General features: G+C 41.4%; 1 protein-coding gene across 16 annotated transcripts in view; it reads left to right on the top strand.

Annotated features, from left to right (window-relative positions):
• Positions 1–19,980, top strand: part of dip2a (disco-interacting protein 2 homolog A) — a 74,977-nt gene that overhangs the window by 35,399 nt on the left and 19,598 nt on the right. For 7 of the 16 annotated variants that reach the window (XM_020090067.2, XM_020090069.2, XM_020090068.2 and 4 more), the window contains exons 2-7: positions 5,913–5,984; positions 10,864–10,983; positions 11,076–11,195; positions 13,861–14,130; positions 16,127–16,264; positions 17,085–17,126. In XM_020090067.2, the coding sequence (XP_019945626.2) occupies positions 5,913–5,984; positions 10,864–10,983; positions 11,076–11,195; positions 13,861–14,130; positions 16,127–16,264; positions 17,085–17,126 (762 nt within the window). Of the gene's footprint in view, positions 1–819; positions 960–5,912; positions 5,985–10,863; positions 10,984–11,075; positions 11,196–13,860; positions 14,131–16,126; positions 16,265–17,084; positions 17,127–19,980 lie in introns of those variants that run through there. The other 9 variants (XM_020090071.2, XM_020090072.2, XM_069532822.1 and 6 more) reach the window with 3 other exon arrangements.

Genomic DNA, 19,980 nt, shown 5'->3' on the forward strand with positions numbered 1-19,980 from the left:
CACACACACACACACGTGTGTACACTTGATGATGAGCCTGCTGGGACTTCTGTATTACTCCATCTCAAACCAGTCAAAACACAGGTCAGTAGGTCAGTGTTTCCTCCCCATCAGAGAGCTCCTCATCACAATAAGCCCAGTCTTACCTCCCCCATGGCTTCTGCTTCATTCTTAAGTATAGTCTTTAAACACAAAGCTATTTCCATGTGGAAGTTAAAATAGACCATCAGAGCTTGGTTGTCCAGGTGGTTTTGGCTTCATATCTACCTTCCAGCAATTTTATAGAAATGAGTCTGCCTCTTTATGTGGAGTGGAGTATATTGTTGTAGGAAGTGCTGTGGTTGTCAACATCAGAGTAAAGGAAGGTTCTTTTTGACAGTGAAACAAAGTTTGCATTATCTGGTAACATGACCTGCATAAACGTGTTGTAACAGGCCAGTTTCTTTCATAGTTTTTGTACAGTGTGTGTGTGTGTGAGATTGGTATGTAGAAAGGTGGGGGGCAGGGGGCTGCTTTGACACCCTGATCCTGCAGCCTATAGCTTGGCTTTGTGCAGAGAACTCAGCAGAGAGGAAGGGAGGGATTGAAAGAGAGGGAACGAATGGAGGAAGGAGGGGGCAGTTGACTGGAGGGGGTAGGGGGGTGAGCCAGGAGTGCAGGATGTTAGCGAGGGTAGGAGGGAGGGGGAGTGATGGGAAGGCAGTATGAGGGGAGATGGTTTGTACGTTTATTCTCTTGCTCTCCCTTTGGAAGGAAACAAAGGATGCTGAAGAGACTGACTTGTGACAGCAGGACTGCTTATAAAGACTTTGCCTGTTAGCCTGTTAGCTGGTGTTAGCCTCTGCTGACCCGACTGCCTGTATTCTGCTGCTGGCCTCCTCTTCCCTCCCTCCATCTGTCTGTGCAACGCATCTGAGGACGTTTCATCCTCTCTGCGCTCACTCCTCCAGCTTCTGCATGTAAGTGATTCTGCCTCCGTCTCTGTGTAGGTAAAACAATTTAACATGGGTCAACTGTGGTCATTGCAAATTGTACTTTTACTGTAATGATTTCTGCAGCTTGGCGTTTTATTTGTAATGTAGACAGACTAATAAGCTAGACTTGTGGTTCAATTTGTGGTGTGGATCTGCTCTTTCCCCTTCTAGCCCTCTCTTTGCCCCTTATTCATATCTCTTTTTTTACATCTGTCAGACACAAGTAAGGGAAAGCTGCAAGAAGCACGTATATGGACTCTGACAATAAGAGGGCTCATGCGCGGAGCCTACTGTGCACACCTGGAATAGTTCACTTCGGGTCCTCGAATAAATCGTCTGCTGCAAATATGCACTGGAAAAATGTCAAGATTTCAGCGCCTGTCTGGAGTAAAGTTTAATCCAGATGTGCAAAACCAACATTTGTATGCTGGAGAGCTGATGCTAGATGACACCTGGCCATCTGCTTTTGTTGGAATAAATATACAAGCCCAGAGAGCAAAGGCTGCTCAGCCAAAATATTTAGCTGTGGTGTTCTGTGGCTGAAGGGCAGGCGGCTTGGTCGCTGGTTTGGCAGCAGTGTTGGCACGTTGTGGGTCAACCTGGCACAGGAACTGAAATGAAGGGAGGGTGGGGCAACCTGTCCGTCTGTCAATTAATAGAGGGTGGCAGAGTGGCACATTTTATTTCAGGTCAAAGAGGAAATTGAGACTATATGAATGAGTGTTGAACTTAATGGAAAAAATGAGTATGAGAACAATCATAAGGTAAGAAATGTCCAATGTGTCCAAATGTCAATTTATATGTATATATGACACATGATGGGCGAATAGACAAACTGCCCTCATAGCTCCACACACACTGATGATGGTGTGATATTAGTTTTAATAGGCAGCCATCAGAAGAGGAAAACACAGAATGATTATTATCATCATTATTATCAAATTCTTGCAGCTGCTGTGTTTGTCTACATCGGTGAAAGCTACAGCTGATGTCTCTTGTTTTTGGCATCTAAAAGAGGAGAGATAATAAGTGTGACCACATGTGAGTCTGTATGAATCTTATCCTTTTACTCATTTGTTTTACTGGTCTCATTATCTGTCGTCTCTGTGTTGGTGCAGCCTCGTAGAGGAATGTGCTGTGTGTGTCAGTATGTCCTTCCTCACTGTAGAGCTCCGTCTGGGCAGATGCAAGGTAATTCTCTAATTGGGCCTCATTTGAAGAGCAGCTCCAGTCAATGGCCATCAGTCAAATACATTCAATAGCCATCAGTCTATTACAGTCAATAAGACAAAGCAGAGGACAGTGGTCTCTCTAACTGTCACAGTTCAGGGTGTTAGGAGATTGACCGTCCCTTTTTTTGAAAATTGGATTCAGGATCCTGTGAGAAGGATTTTTATGGTAACAGCATTGTGCTATGTTCCACAATAAATATGTTTTTTCTCACTTCAGACTGATGGAGACATAGTTTCACAACCAAATATACCCCACAAAAATATGGACATTAGATGTGCTATTCCTATATTCTTTATTATGTCTGTCCTCCCAGGAGGAACTGCAGCAGGTAATTAAAAAGTGAGTGTTTGGAGGTCAAGAGATGACAGGAATGCTTAGTGTGGAGAGGTCAGAGTAGTGGGATGGTGGGAAGAAAGGAGCTGGGTTTAAAAAGCTGGAGCTGGGTTTAAAAAAAGCCTCTTCCAGCTGAGCCCCTGATGTTCTCTAACCATCATGACATGAAAAATACCTCCCCTCTCTCCCACCCCTCGTCTCTCCCTCTTAGACACATTCATTCTCAGTTTTTATTTACTCTGCTCCCCCCCAGCACCCTCTCCTCTCAGGTGCTTGTTTAGAGATGCAGCCTTTTCTTTAAAGCTCAGTTATATGGCAAAGCCTTTAGTCAGCGTGCAGGGGTTAAATGAAGTGTTTCCCATTCCGCTGCGAATATACTGTATAAGCCACAACTCATCCCCTTTGTAATTTGGTGCATGTGCTAAACCTCGCTCCATTCATCCCTCTGTCTCTCCGCATCCCACCACCCTCTGTTTATTCCCCAGGTGACAGGTCACATATTGACCTTTGAATCCTCACATTTTTCTTTTATTGAGGTGTTCAAAGCTCAAACACAGAGTGTTTGTCCAGGAATACATTAAAATACTCACACACGCTCAAGCTCACACACACACACACACACACACACACAGGGGGACCTTTTATTTTTGTCGCCTGTTAATTGCGTTGTATTTACTTATCTGCATGACTTCAGGTGACATCACATTGACTTTTATTGATATCGTGGTGACATACTCTAACCTTAACCTAAACCTATAACCTTAACACATGTCTTCACCTTAGAATCTATTGATTCATATAACAGGACTCAATTCCTGCCCCCGTAGTGTAGAAGTCTGCATAATGTGACTGTGTACTGATCTAGCAATATAAAACATTAGTAATACCACACATACAAACATATGTGCAAACACACTTGTGCATTTCATCCTTTGGTGCCTCAGACCTTTTTTATTTTGCCTTCTAAGATTCGTTATAAGGGTCATAATTAACCATTGAATCCTCCAAATGTAATAACCAAGCTGTTAGTTGTCAGATCAAAAGATCTCAGCTTCACTGAGACATTGCTTGATCCTCGTGTGTGTTGTCTATTGTGTTGTCAGGCTGATTGGCTGCTGTGGTGCACACTCTCAGACACGCTGGCATGTACTCAGACATACACTGATGTGCACACACACACACACACACACACACACACACACACACACACACACAAACACACACACACTTATCACCAGAAAGAGTCACTGTCAGGTCAGCAGGCTCGGCCTGTCTGTGGACAGCGTAGTATTGTTGTTGGCCTCCAGCTCTCCTGGACATTTAACAGTGCAGTCATTCAGCTGTAACTGGTGACTCAGGACCAGTAGGCAGTGGCCACCAACACCTGCCTTCCCACCAACATGCTGTTGTAACAAGTATGTAGTAATATCATGTGAATATTAAGGGAAAACATGAGGGAAAATGTTAAAAATCTATCAATATGAGGGACCGTGATGTCTTTTTTATACCTTAATAAACTAGTGGAGGCTCAACACTTCATGTAACTTAATAAGGAGCAAGTAAAATCAAGAATTCCCCAATGAAGAGATAGGATCAGATGAGGAGGGATTTAATCAGGTTGTTCTGTTCAGATAGCTCTGTTGACCTCTTTTTACTTGACCTAAATGACCCCCACTGAAAGCCTGTATAGATTTATAGAATGGTCACACTGTGATCTCCATTCATTGAACTCTCACTGGCACATGACATCAAGTGGAAAATCTGACCACTTAGAAGTTGGGTTGCCTTCTGTGAATGGTTTGACTGGCATTTTCTATAACTACCATATTTTCAGTATTTTCTTGTGGCCGCCCCTTGAATGGGATCGCTAGAGAAGTCATATTTAGGAGGATGTTCAGCTGTTTGTTTGTCTGTATGTCTGAGGTGCTGTGTGTGAATTGAAAAGCCTTTTGTGGACAAAAAAGTGAGCATCCACTGAGAAATGGTGACATTTTACCAACCCCAAGTCATCCACGAGCAGCCAAAACACTTTGAGCTGGTCTCATGTGGACATGGATGTGTTTCACTGTTATTGTGACAGTTTCATTTAGTGAAGTGTCATTTTCACAATTCACTGTTTGTTTCTTCTTGGACTAAATGCTGTAAGTCAAGCATTTGACACAGACAAATGAAAATGAAGTGCAAACAAAGCACTGCATTGGCACGTTCTTCAAAATGTTAAACTACTGCTGCCAGGATCAAACGAACACCAAGATGCATTGCCAAAATGTGATGTACAGAACTAAATGGCTTGGCTACAAAATCTGACAATGAGAATCGAATGATGTTTTTATTAAGTTTTTCCAGTCTAATGTAAACAAAGTGACATTTGTCAGATTTGACATCTTTATTATCTTACCACACACTGATTCTGGATCACCTCAGGTCACCAACAATATAAGCAATTCTCACAGAAGCAGTGCTGGGGTTAATTTAGTTTAGCAAACTTGTTTCAACTGACAAGGTTATCATTGCTAAGTCTATTCTTCACCCTGCTAAGTGTAGTGATAATTGCCTTAGTTAATCCATTGCTGAATCTATGATGTTTTCACATTACTAAGCCATATTAGGCAAGACAAGGCAATTTTATTTGTATAAAGCACTTTTCATAGCAGTAGGTTCAAGGTGCAGCCTCTCTCTGTCCATTTGTCTGCATCCCTATCTCGCCATCTCCCTCTGCCCTCATTTTCGCCTTCCTTCAATTATTCTAGTTAAATTCCAGACTTGGAAACGCTTGTACATTAATATTCCTTTCAGGGCTTTTAAAATAACCTGTAGCCCGAGCTTATTTAACATACTGCCTTTTAATTATGTGTGTGTGCGGATTCAGTTCATGCTGATGCTGACATCGGCAGTATTTTTATTTCTGGTAAAAAACCCAGAGAGGGAAACATGTTCCAGGCGTACCAGACAAACGATCTTTTAAATGCCCGCTGCCGAGCTGATGTTATCACTCAAGAATTCAGTGGAAACTCTCCACAATATCATATCTATCTAAGTGTAATTTTAGTCTTTTGTGGTTGTATGGAGCAACAATTGCAGTGTCACTTCCTGTTTGTCTTTTTTAAGAGATACATCCAGTTGGTCATCTAGTGTACTGGTCATCTGCTGCCACAGCCCTCCTCTGGTGCCCTATGGTGCCAGTGTAACCAGGCTGCCAGTACACACACACACACACACAGACACAGACACACACACACACACACAGACACAGACACAGACACACACACACCGCCAGGACACAGCTGAGCTAATGACTCATCTCTCCGTTGCCCCCTCTCTTCTCTCTCTCTCTGTCTGTTTCTCTGTACCTCTCTGTCTCTGTCTGTTCAGGGGACATCACTCAGAAGGGCTATGAGAAGAAAAGAGGCAAGCTGTTGGCACCGTACATCCCACAGATACAAGGTAAGGCACACAGGCCTGCAAGAGATTTAGTGCCCAGAACCAGGTTTTACTGTATCTTTGCTCTGGCTGCCTCTGTCGATGTTGCGTTGAGAGATTGTCCTTGCAAAGGAAAAGAGAACAAGATGTTGAATCTGATAATGTTAGTAATCATAATTATTGTAGCATCTTTATTTGCTTAGAGCCTTTATGCAGCTTGCAGATAAATGTAATAGAAAGAAAATTATGCAGCATCAACATTAGAATTGTGAAGCAAAGTAGAAAATCTAATTGAAAAGTTACAAAGGAGTAAATTAACCTCCACATGGTCATAAAGTTGTCATCAAGGATACTGCAGAGGTTTTTGACACATCTATTTTTCATACTATCCTGTTCTTGCTGATGTGTCCTTGATTCTTTGGGTCAAGGCTGTTGCCCTGTCATCCTTGGATCTGTTATTAATGCCTCAGTCTTGCGTCAGCCATATATCACACTGTATGTAAGGGAAATGAAAATAGGTGCTAACCAAGCTAGGGAAGGAAGACACAATGGAGACTGTAAATATTAGATGTTTCTGCTGGATAGACAACTCGTCTTTAGATTCTACAAGTTCCTCAGGCCCCTGTCCTGATAGATTTTAGAGTGTTCTTCATGCTATAGTATGGATAATGTGCTTTTTAAGTAAATTAGCTTGTCTTACAGAAGCCTGTTTATTACATCCTCCGAGGATGTTTGTCTGTCCATTAGCAGTTAGAAGGATTTTGCAAAAACTACTGGATAGATTCTGGATCTGGTGGATTTTTTTCAGTTTCGTTAACATTGCACGATGTAGGTTTTTCAACATTTTCATTGACACATGTGTGAATCAATTCAGACACATTTTTGGGGAATTTTAATTTTGTACTTTGTCCTCAATGTGAGATATGGTGTTTGAGTTATTCGTGCACTGTTCTAGTTTTAAGGAATGTTTCGCATTTTTTAATTACTACTTGTGCGTATTTGTGCCTGCCATCCTTCGTTCGTTAGTGAAGTTAAGTGTTTTAGAAGACAAGTATTTGCTTTGAAGAACAGGAGGTTGTTATGTTTATCGTTATCTGTGTGTTACTGCTTATTACTGCAGTTGACTGCGTAGTGGGCTACTGGCATTTATATATCAATTCATTGTTTTTTTAGTCCCAGTCGTGCAGTCAGTCATTCCTAGCCACCATGAGCAGACTGTAAGGACGAGGTGGTTTGTGGTGAGTCCTAGAGAGGAATTGCTGTCTGTATGCTTCATGCTTCTCTGTCCCTTATCCGGGGTCCATGTCGGTCTTTGGTTTGGCCTGCTCTCAGAACTTCAAGCCTCAGTGGAAACCAGAGTCTGGTTTGGGCCGCTCGGTCAAGGATTTCCACTGGAGTTTGCATGCCTGTTATTTAGCTTGGGTGGACCAGGATCTTCAACCTATGTCTTTCTATTGCTCCCACATTCATTGTTCGATTTCACACAGTCTGATAAAGCAGGGAAGTGACTGGTTTAGAGCAGAGACTTTGGAGTGGTTCATGTGCAACACATATTTCTCTCAGGATGAGTGGATGTGATGTGTTGGTCTTTAATGACAAATCCATCTAGCACGATGAGTCAGTGGGTTAGAGTTTAACAGTTGAAATAGGAGTCCAATAGACTGTAGGCTTCAGAGCTCCATACTAAATTTCACAAGCTGTTTTACTGTCTTATATTTCACTGTTGTCACAGGACTGAAGATGTGCCAACTGCAATAAAGTTGGTGTTCAAAGCAAGATCTGTGAGAACAGAATAATTTGCTTTGTTTATACTTTAGATTTTTGGTGCCACTGTAAGAATAGATAATTGCATGAGCTGTTGACCATTCTGGGAAGTAAAATATTTAGGAATGGCTCGTAAGTGAATGTAGGTTTATCAGCATTAAATTCAGCTTTGTAGAGGAATTTATATACGTCCTTGATTAAAATCAGAGACTGTATGATGGATAGATGGACAATGTGTCTCAACTTCAGTGTCCTACTATCAGAAATGAACGCTGCCATCTTGAGCAAGGGTCTGTGCATTAGCGATCACAGGATGGAGCCGTGGTAGCTATGTCCCATAGCTCCACCAGGAGTCAGTCTCAGCTGTCAATCATAACGTTTAACCCTGTTCATATAGCATCAAATAACTAGTTAAAACCAAACTCACTTGAAAAACAAACATTTGACCAAACATCAGGGTGATTAGAGCAAAGAAAAATGTATTTGATGTAATCTTTGACTCATTACTTTGGCCCATCTCCCACCCATTAACATGGAGGGGGCCTATAATGACCTATAATGCAGCCAGCCACCAGGTGGCGTTCAAATGCTCAGGCTTCACTTTTGGGAACCAGTAATGGTGACTGTCTTTATGTACAGTTTATGGTAACAAATACAGTAATGTGACTATGTTTGTTTTTTTTTGTTTCTGATGAGGAATGTATTTCCAAATCTTTCTAAATTAATTCACCTTTATTACTGTATTATACACACATATAGTTTATATTAAGGAAGATTATTTATGTGTGATTATTATATTCATCTGTGAACTTGATGCATGTTAATAGCCAACTGTATTTGCTCTCTACAAGCGAGACACAGGACACGTCTTGTCAACCACCACACCGGTAAGTGTCGGCATCAGACATGTGCTAAAAATTCATCAGGGTTTCGCTGTGAACCAATAACAACATCAGCTGTGACGGAGCATTCCTCTGATTGGCTCAGTGTGGTGTGTCTCCGAGGTGTGCTCTGCCCAGCAACCGGGTCTGGTGTCCTGTCTGGCTTGTTTTATAGACCTGTTTTCTTGTGGTTGCTCGGGAAGGGCTGTTTGTGACTGGGCTGTCAGAGCAATATAAGGGACCAGCATATATTGGATGGATGTGTGTGTGTGTTTGCGCGTGTGAGGCTCTATGCATTGTTTGTCCTTAAATGTCCTCAGGCTGTATTGGCTATGTTGTGTAATATTCGAAACTCATGTTATTAAATAGGTTAAAGTTATAGTGTGTGTGGATGTTGCTCAGTGTTGCAGTGTGTTTTGTGCTGCTGCTGTCTGAGAGTTGCTGACATCGTGGAGCTCACTGATCCCCTTTAAGCTGCCGCTGAAAAGCCGGGTGGGCTGATAGCCGGCTGGCTGGCTGGCGTGCCCGGGTGTCTGATCAGCGATCCAGTGTAGTGTTGGATCTAACTGGCTGAGTGAGCCCCATAAACTCTGTAGTCATTCTGTTTGTGTACTTGGTCACAGGTCAGCAGATGTTTCAGTACTCAAACCTCATAACTGTCCACAGTCTGGTCAATATAAGCTGTTCTGTTCATTTTTATGGATATTTAGACTTAAGGCCATGTTCAGACCTGGAATTAACATCCATCCTGAGAAATCCGATCACAAGTTGTCAGAGGTCGGGTTCATCTGTTTACTCTGGCAGTCCTGAATGTGTCCTCTGTGGCCACTTGTGACAGGCTCTCACTTCCCTGCTCGATATGCAAAATAATCCCAGCTGTCGTCTGTGTTCGTGAAGACCAAATTATGTTGTTTTTATCCAGTCTGAGTTTATGAATGTGTCCGATGTTACTGTCTATGTGTGTGTTTGTCGGCAAGAGGAATCAGGAGTAGAAGGTATCAATCATTATGTTTGCTTTTTCACTGGATCTTATTTCACTGGAATCATGCATCACTTTCATTTTCCAAAAACCTAACTTAAATTACATTTCTTAAACTCCTTCAAAGTCTTCACATTAATGTTAACAAGTCTTAACTGCCATGAGGTGATAATTCTATTTTAGCTCTGGTCCAACATTATCAGCCACACAGGAGCTGTAAGGTATTTAAATGTTTTCTGTGGTGCTGATGCTCTGGAAAAAAAAGCCATGTAATATCTTGGCATCACAAACTACATTGTTTTGTTTGAATGTTTTTTGGAAACCGACAATAGACAGTGGAAACATGGGCCCAGTTGATATTTATCGAGACACAGCTACAGAAACATCCTTTTAAACTGGAGTGTTTTCTTTGTCCTGCTTCCAGGAAAATACCCCTTGTAAAACTGTCGGACATATTGCTAAGTTATAGTTCAGATACAGTTGCTTTTACAGCCCCCTGCTCCATTGTGTTTGATGTTGTCCTTCAAGGCTGCCTAAAATAACCACCAAGGCCTTTCATTGCCCAACAGAGAAGTGTAGGCAGGTTGTGGCCGAGATGTTTCCTCTGTTGTATTGTTCATGTGGCATAATTTATGTGTACAGTCAGATCTTCAATAACATAATCTAGTAACAGCATCTAATATGATCACATTCTTTTTGTTTCATGGGATCTGTCCTCCTCAGAATTCATTTTTGAGTTTATACGATGCATTTAGCCTTCCCATCGATACTAACCATTAGTTCCTTAATGAAGCTCAAGTGAGAATTGCATAAGCAAAAGGATGAATAGCTGTCATGTAGAGAAGGAGTCTGAGCGTTTGACAATTTTTAGAATGCTCCACTCAGAAGATGTTGTCTTTTTGACATTCATGGTGCTTAATCACCTCCTTTCTGTTATGTCTGACTATATAATTTGCATCCCTTATTGGAAAGCTTGAAGGCAGCTGGAGAGCGGCGAGACAGGCTGGATTAATTAAAGCGAACACTTTCTCAACTCCAAGCTACTGTATTAGAAGACCGAAGCCTAAGTAGGGATTACCATTAAGCTTGAGGATACTTGATCTGGTCAAGGAATATTCAGCAGCGTTGCTCTTTGTCCATAACACATTCTGCAAAGATGGTATGTGCTCCTATTTCTGATATTAATATTTCAGCTTGTAGACAGTAGAGAAAGATAAACGTTTTGTTGTTTTCCTGTTGTAAATTGTCCTCTACCTGCTTTGGTCTTGTTTCTCTGCAGGTGTAGATCCATCTCTGCAAATTGACAACAGAATCCAGGCCTCCTCCCAAGCAGTTCTTCCAGGTTCCAAACACAACAAGTCCCGGGCTGCAAACACCCGGGATGAGCGCTTCAGATCTGGTAAATATTTGTCCACACTGCTGAAATTTTTTTTTTGTATCTGGTGCTCCTCTTATATCCTGTAGCTGAACTGTGTTTGTCTGTTCTTGTAGATTTGCACACAGAAGCCGTCCAAGCAGCTTTGGCAAAGTACAAAGAGAGGAAGATGCCCATGCCCTCTAAGAGACGATCTGTGCTAGTTCAGTCATCAGTTGAGGCATGCACCCCACCAGGTGAGACCTCTGCTCCTGAAGTCCCACTGCCCAACCAGGGCAGAGAGTGTCCTAGCCGAGGTTTAAGATCACTCATGGCTGTTTACATGTGTATCAGAGTGCAGGATGCTAATTCCTCGTTGTGTCCAGTGAACAAAGTTGATGATGCCACTGGAAAGAAATGTGCAGTCTGATGAATGTGTCCTTTCTCTGGGACTATAAAGGACTCAGTTCTCACTATCGTGTTCCCAGGCAGACCTTCCCACATGAGTTGTATAATCAGATTTTTAACATGGTCTCAAAATGTCGACCTTTCGCTTGCTTTTATAACGGTTTGTATTGTGTGGGCCAGATCACTTGAATTTTTGTCATTTTGCTGCATTTTGTGGCTTCTTGTCCAAGGCCCAAAATATAAATGTTTGCCCAAGTTCCTGAATCGTTGTTTGACCAGTGAGTAAGATATCTGTGTGACATATTTTATGGTTGTGGCTTTATTGTTGGTGCATAAGAGTTAATTGGTGGGAGTCCTCAGAGCCTCATGTCTTGGGTAAAGAGAGGACACAAGAGCGAGTAAACGGATTAAGAGCTCAGACACTGGGGTTTGAGCAGGAGGAGGGGCTCTTTTCATGGTTGTTTTGAGTCCCTCTGAGTAGATGTACTGTGATATATCGGGGTAATGTTCACAGGATTGGCTTGTCCCACAAATCCTACCCTTTACACATGAGATGTTCTTGGATCTGCTACTGTTTCAAGGCTAATGGCAGCTACAGGTGTTGCACACAGTGACAATGGTTATGTTCATTATGTTCATTATGTTATCTCACTTAAATGGATTCCAATTAATGTTAGATTGCTGGATTGATGCTCTATATATGTCTCTCTTTTTGCTTCAACTTAATATTTAATTGATGCAAAAAATGATAGAAGTCTCAGCTTATCTGCCTCTGTCTCTGCTCAGGTCTTTTATAGCCCTCTCTCCTGACAAATCCTCCACTTTCTCTGACTCACTCTTTACTTTCTATTCTTGTTTCTTTCTGTGACTAATAACCTCTTTCTTTCTTTCTCTCATAGTTGCTGTCTATTTCTACTTAGCAACTATTCTCTGACCCCCTCTTTCTCCATCCCTCTGTGTAACTGTGTCAAGGTTACTGCGAGATATTGTAGGGAGGCAGAGGAATAACAAACAGAATCATAAATACGAGATAACCCCCATGGGTCCACTGGTTGTAGAGATATTAAATTTTAGCTTGTTATAATCAAACCTCCTCTAGCCTTCCTCTGACAGCCTCTGCAAGGCCAAGAGGAAGCTGGAGGAGTCTGCAGTTCCCTATTGGTGGACTTTACTTGTAAAACATACTGTGAATGATTACTGGCAGATTAATCATAGAGAAGGCTCATTAGTTTAGAGAACATCCGTCAGGCATGTGCTGATCACACACACAGGATTAAACACTGTTTTCTAAATGTCTCTCTCTCATCCCCTCAGCGGACTGGGAATAGATTTCCCACATTACTAAAGCTTTGTTTTGGACAACATGCTCAGAGACTTAAATTCACGTGCGAATGAGTTTCGTACATTTCTCAGGTTCTGCAGAACAGGCACCCATTTTTACTTGATGGTTCCTAAGTGTGTTTCATAACTTATATTAGTATTTCATTTTCTCAGGCTGTTTTGGCCCTTTCATCCCAAACCAGTTCTCTGCAGAATGTAAATCTCAGACTGGCTTGCTGTTGTGCAACTACATTGATGCATTTGAAAGAGCTGTCAGTTCTATGAGTTTGGCAGATGAAGTGGAATCTGTTCATATTTAAAGATCCTTACCTTACTTTGAAGCTGTTCTTGTTTGGGCTATTTTTGTTGAGACCAACTGCTCACAGTTGGCTCACAGGAAAGACAGTCATCAATCACTGGGACTCTGACCAAGTCATAATAACATAGGCAGGTATTACCAGTTTATTATACGACAACACTGTTTCTTTTTGTATTGTATACATGCACTGTATGTATCTATTTTTACATTTTTCAGAAGCAACATTCTCAAGCACAAATACCAGTGTTGGTGAAGTTAATGTAATTGCAATGACACATCTTTCCTGATTTGAAAACTGAGTAAATTTCAAAACACCCCACAAAACTTATAACATTTTATACCTGTATACCTGTAGTTTGTAGCATAAATAAAATAAAATAACTCACTTTGTTAGTTGTATTCAACAGATTAAATTATGTCTATGTTGAGTGTATTATAACACAACCTCACAACCTCTTGTTTTTTTACCACACCAAATTTGTTCTCACCTCTCTAGTCCTGCACAAATATGAATCACTCTGTTCTGTCTGTAGTAGAAATCTATTACACTTTGTAATTTATTTGTTGTGAACGTATAGTAGCGGTGTACCTGCGTGTTAGTGTGGCAGTTTGACAGGCAATCAAATATCATGTGCTATAAGACATTGAAAAACAAGCATCCCTCAGCCTTTCAACTTCCATCTCCTTCAAAATCATCAGTTCATCTCACCGGCATTCTCCTGTTTGCATAAATAGAATAATGTATCATCAGCACGTCATCTAAATCCTGCTGAAGAGTCTCATTGTCATGTTTCACCATGTTTTTGTTTTATTTTCCTGGAGACAACTCCATATTCTTGTTGTGACGCTGCCCTGTCTTGACCTGTCAAACACAGACACCTCCTCAGCGTCAGAAGATGAGGGCTCGCTGCGCCGGCAGGGACGTCTGGCCACTTCCACGCCCTACCAGGGCCACGGCCACCCAGCCGTTGAGCACTGGTTTAACCGTGTCATCCAGGGCTCGTCCACCTCATCCTCCGCATCATCCACCTCATCCCACCCGGGAGGGAGATCCGTCACCACCACCAACACCACTGCCCACGCAGCCCTCAACGCCAACGCCGCAGCTACCGCACTGGCCGACCTCATGGCACACACCCAGCTAGGTCAGTGACACACGCAGTCTCACACTCCATCACATATCAGCTGGTCCCTCTGTATGTTTCTTTCCCCTTTACTATAACACAACGCTCTCAATCAATTAGTAGAGGTTAATACGTTTTACTCAATGTTAATCAAACTCATCTTTCCCCCTCCTGCTGTAAAAATGTGTCTAGCGTGGATATGAGCTGAAGTAAGAAGGCAATTTAAAACTAGAATGAGACGATGTGTTCATCTCAAGCAAGAAAACACTTGAATGTTCAAATTAATTTAGTGCATATGATATTTTCAAGATGCTTTCAGTGTCATTGGGTTAACCTTCACAGTAAAATAACATTCTAATACAATCTTAAACAAGCCTGCAGACCTCTGCATGGTTTTGAATTCACAGTCTGCAGTCAGGTTTTAATTCATTGTCTCACACTTGCTGATTTCAGCACATGAACCTGTACTATGTCACTCAGGCTGCTTTTGTATAAGTGCAGCCTAATCTCAGATAGACAGTGGTGTCCTACACATCTGGTAAAGCGGAGGTCTTATCTCCCTCCAGGTACACAAAAGCACTTGATGAGACAAGACAAAGGGAACAAGAAACAGAGATTTTTATTCGCGTTAATCCAATTAGTCGTCTCCGTCTGCCATCTCACTGTCATTCAGTCATGTGAAAGGGCTCATAGCTACTTCCCTGTCAAAGCTACTCATACCATGTTGCGATGCAAGTGTCACAAGCTAGTAAATGAGATTCACTAGATTTATCTCAATCTGTCTCTCAGCAACAGCAAAGTGAGACTGTCTTGCTCGTGTATGTGTGTGTTCATGTGTGTCAGTATGTGTTGCTGGCATGGGTGTTCTTTAGGGTATAAGTAGATAAATAAATGAATGATACAAATATCTAATTGTTGCCCAGTCAACCCCCCCATGTTGAGGTTAATTGAGACTGTAAATAAATCTCACTCTCATCCTCGGCCCGTCAAACTCGGTAATATGGAGGGTTATTACCAATCAAACATGCACATACCTTCCTGTCAAATGTAGTTCCTGCATATACATGTACATAATGTTATTACTCAGGCTGCAGTTCTCCATAACAATGATTTATCGAATAGTTTTTGTTTCCAAAATTGAATTCAATTAAAAAAAATCCTGATTTCTAGTTTTTCTGTACATTTTGATTGACACTGTGAGAAGTGTACATTTGACTCTATGTTCATTACTGAGGTTTCAGATGGCTCTGTTGAACCTTTAATATTTTGCTGCCCTTCACATCCATATTAGAAACATATTTCAAAATGATGCTGTCCAGTGCTACACTAACTTCAACTTCAATAATATATATAACATTGAATTGAAAACCTTTGTGACAGTGTAATAATAATAATAATAACTTGAATCTTTGTAAATAGAGAGTTTGTGGATGAAGTTTTCACTGAGTCACTTTCAGTTTTACCAGTATATAGATTAAGTGTCCAGCCATTGTATGCAGGACTAACTTCTGTTTGAAATAATAATCTTAGCATCTCAAAATATTAAAAAGTGCCTCCATCGCCCTGGGTTATTAATCTGCATCACACAAATCTCTCTGCGCCATGTCATTAATTTATCTGTTGCAATGTCATTGTGAGGCATTTTTAGAATTGAGCACAAAGGGAGTACAAATGGAAGCCATCACGATGTCCTCAGACCTGTTAATCATACTGTGCTGTCCTCTTACTCTTTGTGAAAACAGTCTTATTTACAGGGAATGTGTCTGCTGAATAGAACATTCATTCATTATTCTGAGTAGTTAAAATGCAGGTAAAATGTTACCCTTTTGAAAATACATTCTTCTGCGGTGAAATACTTTTCACTTACAGATGACAAAAAGGTTCTGAGCCTCTTAATCAAATTCCTCAGCTGTCAGATCATAAAATGTATAAAGTACATACATACTCATATAGTTGCAACAGCCCAAACTCGACCTGGCGTTTGACCTTTTAACCCCCGACACCCCACTCATCACAGATAACCACTCAGCACCGCCCGACGTGACAGGGCTGTCGGAGCGTTCCTCGCTTCATGCAGAGCGGCCCCAAGTGGCCTCGGTACGAGGCATTACCCGTGGCTACAACCACCAAACCAGCGTCATGGAGACTGCAGATGGTGAGTTTCCTACAAACGTGCACACTCAGAAACACTCGCCTCCCTTTTCCCTTTCTCCCCTGCCGTCTGTCCCTCTGTCTGACTCAGACTGGCACAAGCTGCTGACTGACCCTCTTGTGTTGCCATGGTAATGTTGCAACCATTCCACAACCACCCCTGAAAAGCCCACCATGTTTTCTGCCCTAATCTTCTTTCTCCTTAACTAATACAAACACATGGATGCACACATACACACATAGACGCATAGAGGAACGATTTAGACGGGAGCATATTCTTTCAGAATTTCTTTGAGACATAAACCTAAATATTAGATGTGAGTTTTGTGTTCAGTAAGTGAAGCAGCCTTGAAAACAATGTTTTGTCTCTTATCCACTCAATCTTGCCCATCTTGTAGTGCAGAGATCAGTGACCAGTGAAAACAGACCAAGCTGATGATGTCAATGTATACAATATGAATTTAACAGCTGATTTCTCCTTGCCATCCATCCTTGGTCATTAAGAATATGTGTATGCATAGTCTGTCTTCTGGTTGACAAACAAATGGACAGTGGTTCAATCTATACATGTTCTATGGATGTCATTTTTCTGCGTGATATTCAAAATGTTTTAAAAGATACACATCTTAACATGAGTTATTAAACAAGATCAAAATAGTCCTTATGTGGTACAACATTTACAACAACAGTCTGAGCCCGTCATAAGCCCACTCTACGTCCGGATGCTGGTACACTTCTCACACATTCGCACACACAGGTACGCACAAACACACACCAACTACATAGGACTGTTTCATTGACATCCTGATATGTCTCTCCTCCAGGCTGTGAGTGGGGAGGTGAAGGATCCCTCAGTTTAATGGATGGTATTTATAACTGTTCCTCCAACTTTATGGCAGTCTTCTATATGTGCACTCTGCTGTGTGCGTGTGTTTGCATTTGTGTTTGTTTGTGCCTGTTTCCGCCTTCGCCTATACTTTTAGACGTAGCACTTGCCCAAACCGTTTGTTTTCCAGAATTATATATGCAGAGCTACAGTGGATTCAGTCATTGGATTCCTGTGTTTGTGTGTGTGTGTGTGTGTACGTGTGTGTGTGTTGTTTGCATAACAGAGTGTGTTACTTCAGCATTTATAGCATCTTTAAGCTATGTCTAACCTAAATCCTTCTCATGTTGATCACATCGAGGCAGATAGTGTGAAAAGGTGACAGGCGTGTTGTGAATGATTAGCATACTGGTTTCCTCTCCTACACTGAGAAACTGAGACTTGTCAGTTTATCTCTCTTGCTACACCAGCCCCATTAGCCTGTAGCCAAACATTGGGGTCTTTGATACACTGCTACCGATTCTACACAGACACGTGGTGGGTTGATCGAACGGTGAATTCAGTTACATTTCAGATACTGTTTCTGATGGAGGGTGCACCTGTGATATGATTCATTTTTTCTTACTACTAACACATACCAAAAAAAGACCAATACAAACAATGCATTACTCCCACTACTGAGTTTTGACTGTTTATCCACAGTCTGATTTTTCTTCTTCTGCTGTGCTATGGCTGGATTTCCTGTTTACAAACATTTGAGGGTCTGTCTGTGCATATCATTTGTTTATTATATATTAAACTTTATATAAAGTCACCAATTCCTCCCACTATAGAAATGATGCCAAAATATCTGTTATAAGATCTGCCATGTTGCACATATAGAGTAATAGTCTAAGCAGTAGAGATGGGGGGATGGAGCAGGTGGAGTCAAACTCATCTGTCAATCATGGCGTTTTACTACCTTTTTAATAACATATAACTTAACTAATGAAACAAAACCAGAAGAATTACTACTAAGAACTACCTAAAATGACAGAAGCCATTTTAAAGAAAAACTCATTCAACATGTTATTCGACTTTTTAATCTGGTCTATTGATTGTTAGTGGATGGGACCACCAGGTAGCAATTGAGACGCTGTGGCTTCGCTGCCATGTCATCCATCTCAATATACAGTATATTGTTAAAACACGTTTCCACCATAACCTCTTATTTATGTGCATTTTCACTACTTAGATAAATTACACTCCATGCTTCTTTAACTTCTTTTAAATCATAATGTGATCCATCCAAAGCCAGCTCCTCTATCAGCTGCCACCTATTTTCCACCACAACTCTAAACACCTCAAACACAGAGACTTGGTGATATTCCCTGAACAGCTAAATAAACAACACAGTAACAATGTGAGCCGTCTTCACAATTGAACAATATCCAGAGCTCTGAAAGGATCAGTGGTGCTAACATCCTATTCATCACTTTGTAAATCATGCCGCCTATAGGCACTAAAACGTTTCTTTTTATTTTATTTTCATGCACTTTGCCTTTACGTATAGTCTAATGTCACTCAGAAACTCTTTGTTCACACTATCGTTGCCTAAACAGTATTCTTAGAATGTTCCTTCATTATAATAAACAGGGGCTTGGCAGTTTATTTTGAGTCAATCCCACATACATATCCTACAGCTGTATATACTCTGTAGCATGCTAAGTGTGTGTTAATCCATGGCTGGGAATAGTCCCTAACAAATGCACTATTTACTGCAGTTTGAGTAATGTTTGGTAAAAACTATCCTGCTCATCTCTTTAGGACTTGTTATATGTTTATTATTTCAATTGGGTTTCAGGGTGAGAGTCACAGAGAGAAAACGTACTGAGAAATAGGATTTTTATCATTGAAGTTTTCATGAGATTTGTTTACAACGATTCAGAGCTGTGGGCAGAAAAAAATAATGAAATCATGAAGACATTAATTATAGTTATCATCACAGACAGGGCCTGGCTCGCTGTGATATTTATGATCAAAGCCCTTGAGTGGGTGGAATTCAGGGCCCTCAGATGTCGTCCCGTGTGTCTGGGACTTTCTAATTGGCCCATCAGGTGCTGCGCTGACCCTCATGCGTCTAACTCCCAGTACATCTGTCCCGACACGAGGAGGCACAGTCTGTCTGAGCCGGGTTTATTATAGTAAGATATATAATAGTAAGCTTCATGCAGCTGTGGCCCCTGTCTCCTGCGGCTGTCTGCAATGTCTGACACAGACCACCACCGCCCCCCACTTCTCAAACAAAGTATAAAATCAGATGGAGGAAATTATGTCTGGCAATGATTATAGTCTGCACGTGCCCGTGGCCGAAATGTGAGGGAAGTTCTAATGGACAACTCCACTGCTCTCTCATTTCAAGTCTGTGTTTCTCTCGTTTTTATCGTCTTTCCTATCATTATTATATCTTAGCAAATGTCCAGTTTTGCTTCATGAGTGTGTTCTAGTTCAGCTTTCTTTCTTTCTTGTCTGCAACCTCAAAGGCTTATTAACGATCAGCTTTAACATGCATGTCAGGTGATAGATATATTTTGACTTGACTGGGCTGTAGTTAATTTTAGCCTCCTACAGTTGTGACTTTGCAGAGCATATGTAAAACAGATTTCTTATGAGACATCTCATGAATCACTTAATATAGGAAGGACATCTTTGTTGCTAGGCAGCAGGCAGGGCTGCTCTTCGTTTCCGTATTTACTTTGGCTTTGAAGCAATGGCTTGAGTCATTCTCGAGCGTGTCCTGTGACCTTTGACCTGCAGGTAACTGCACAAGACCTCATCCACTGTTTTGTTGTCTAGCTACAGTCTGCGTGACAGCTGGTTTGTCCTCTATGTCTCATAACAATACCGCACTGAAC

This window comes from Paralichthys olivaceus, chromosome 10 (genome assembly GCF_024713975.1).
Source record: "Paralichthys olivaceus isolate ysfri-2021 chromosome 10, ASM2471397v2, whole genome shotgun sequence".
NCBI classification, from domain to species: Eukaryota; Metazoa; Chordata; class Actinopteri; order Pleuronectiformes; family Paralichthyidae; genus Paralichthys; species Paralichthys olivaceus.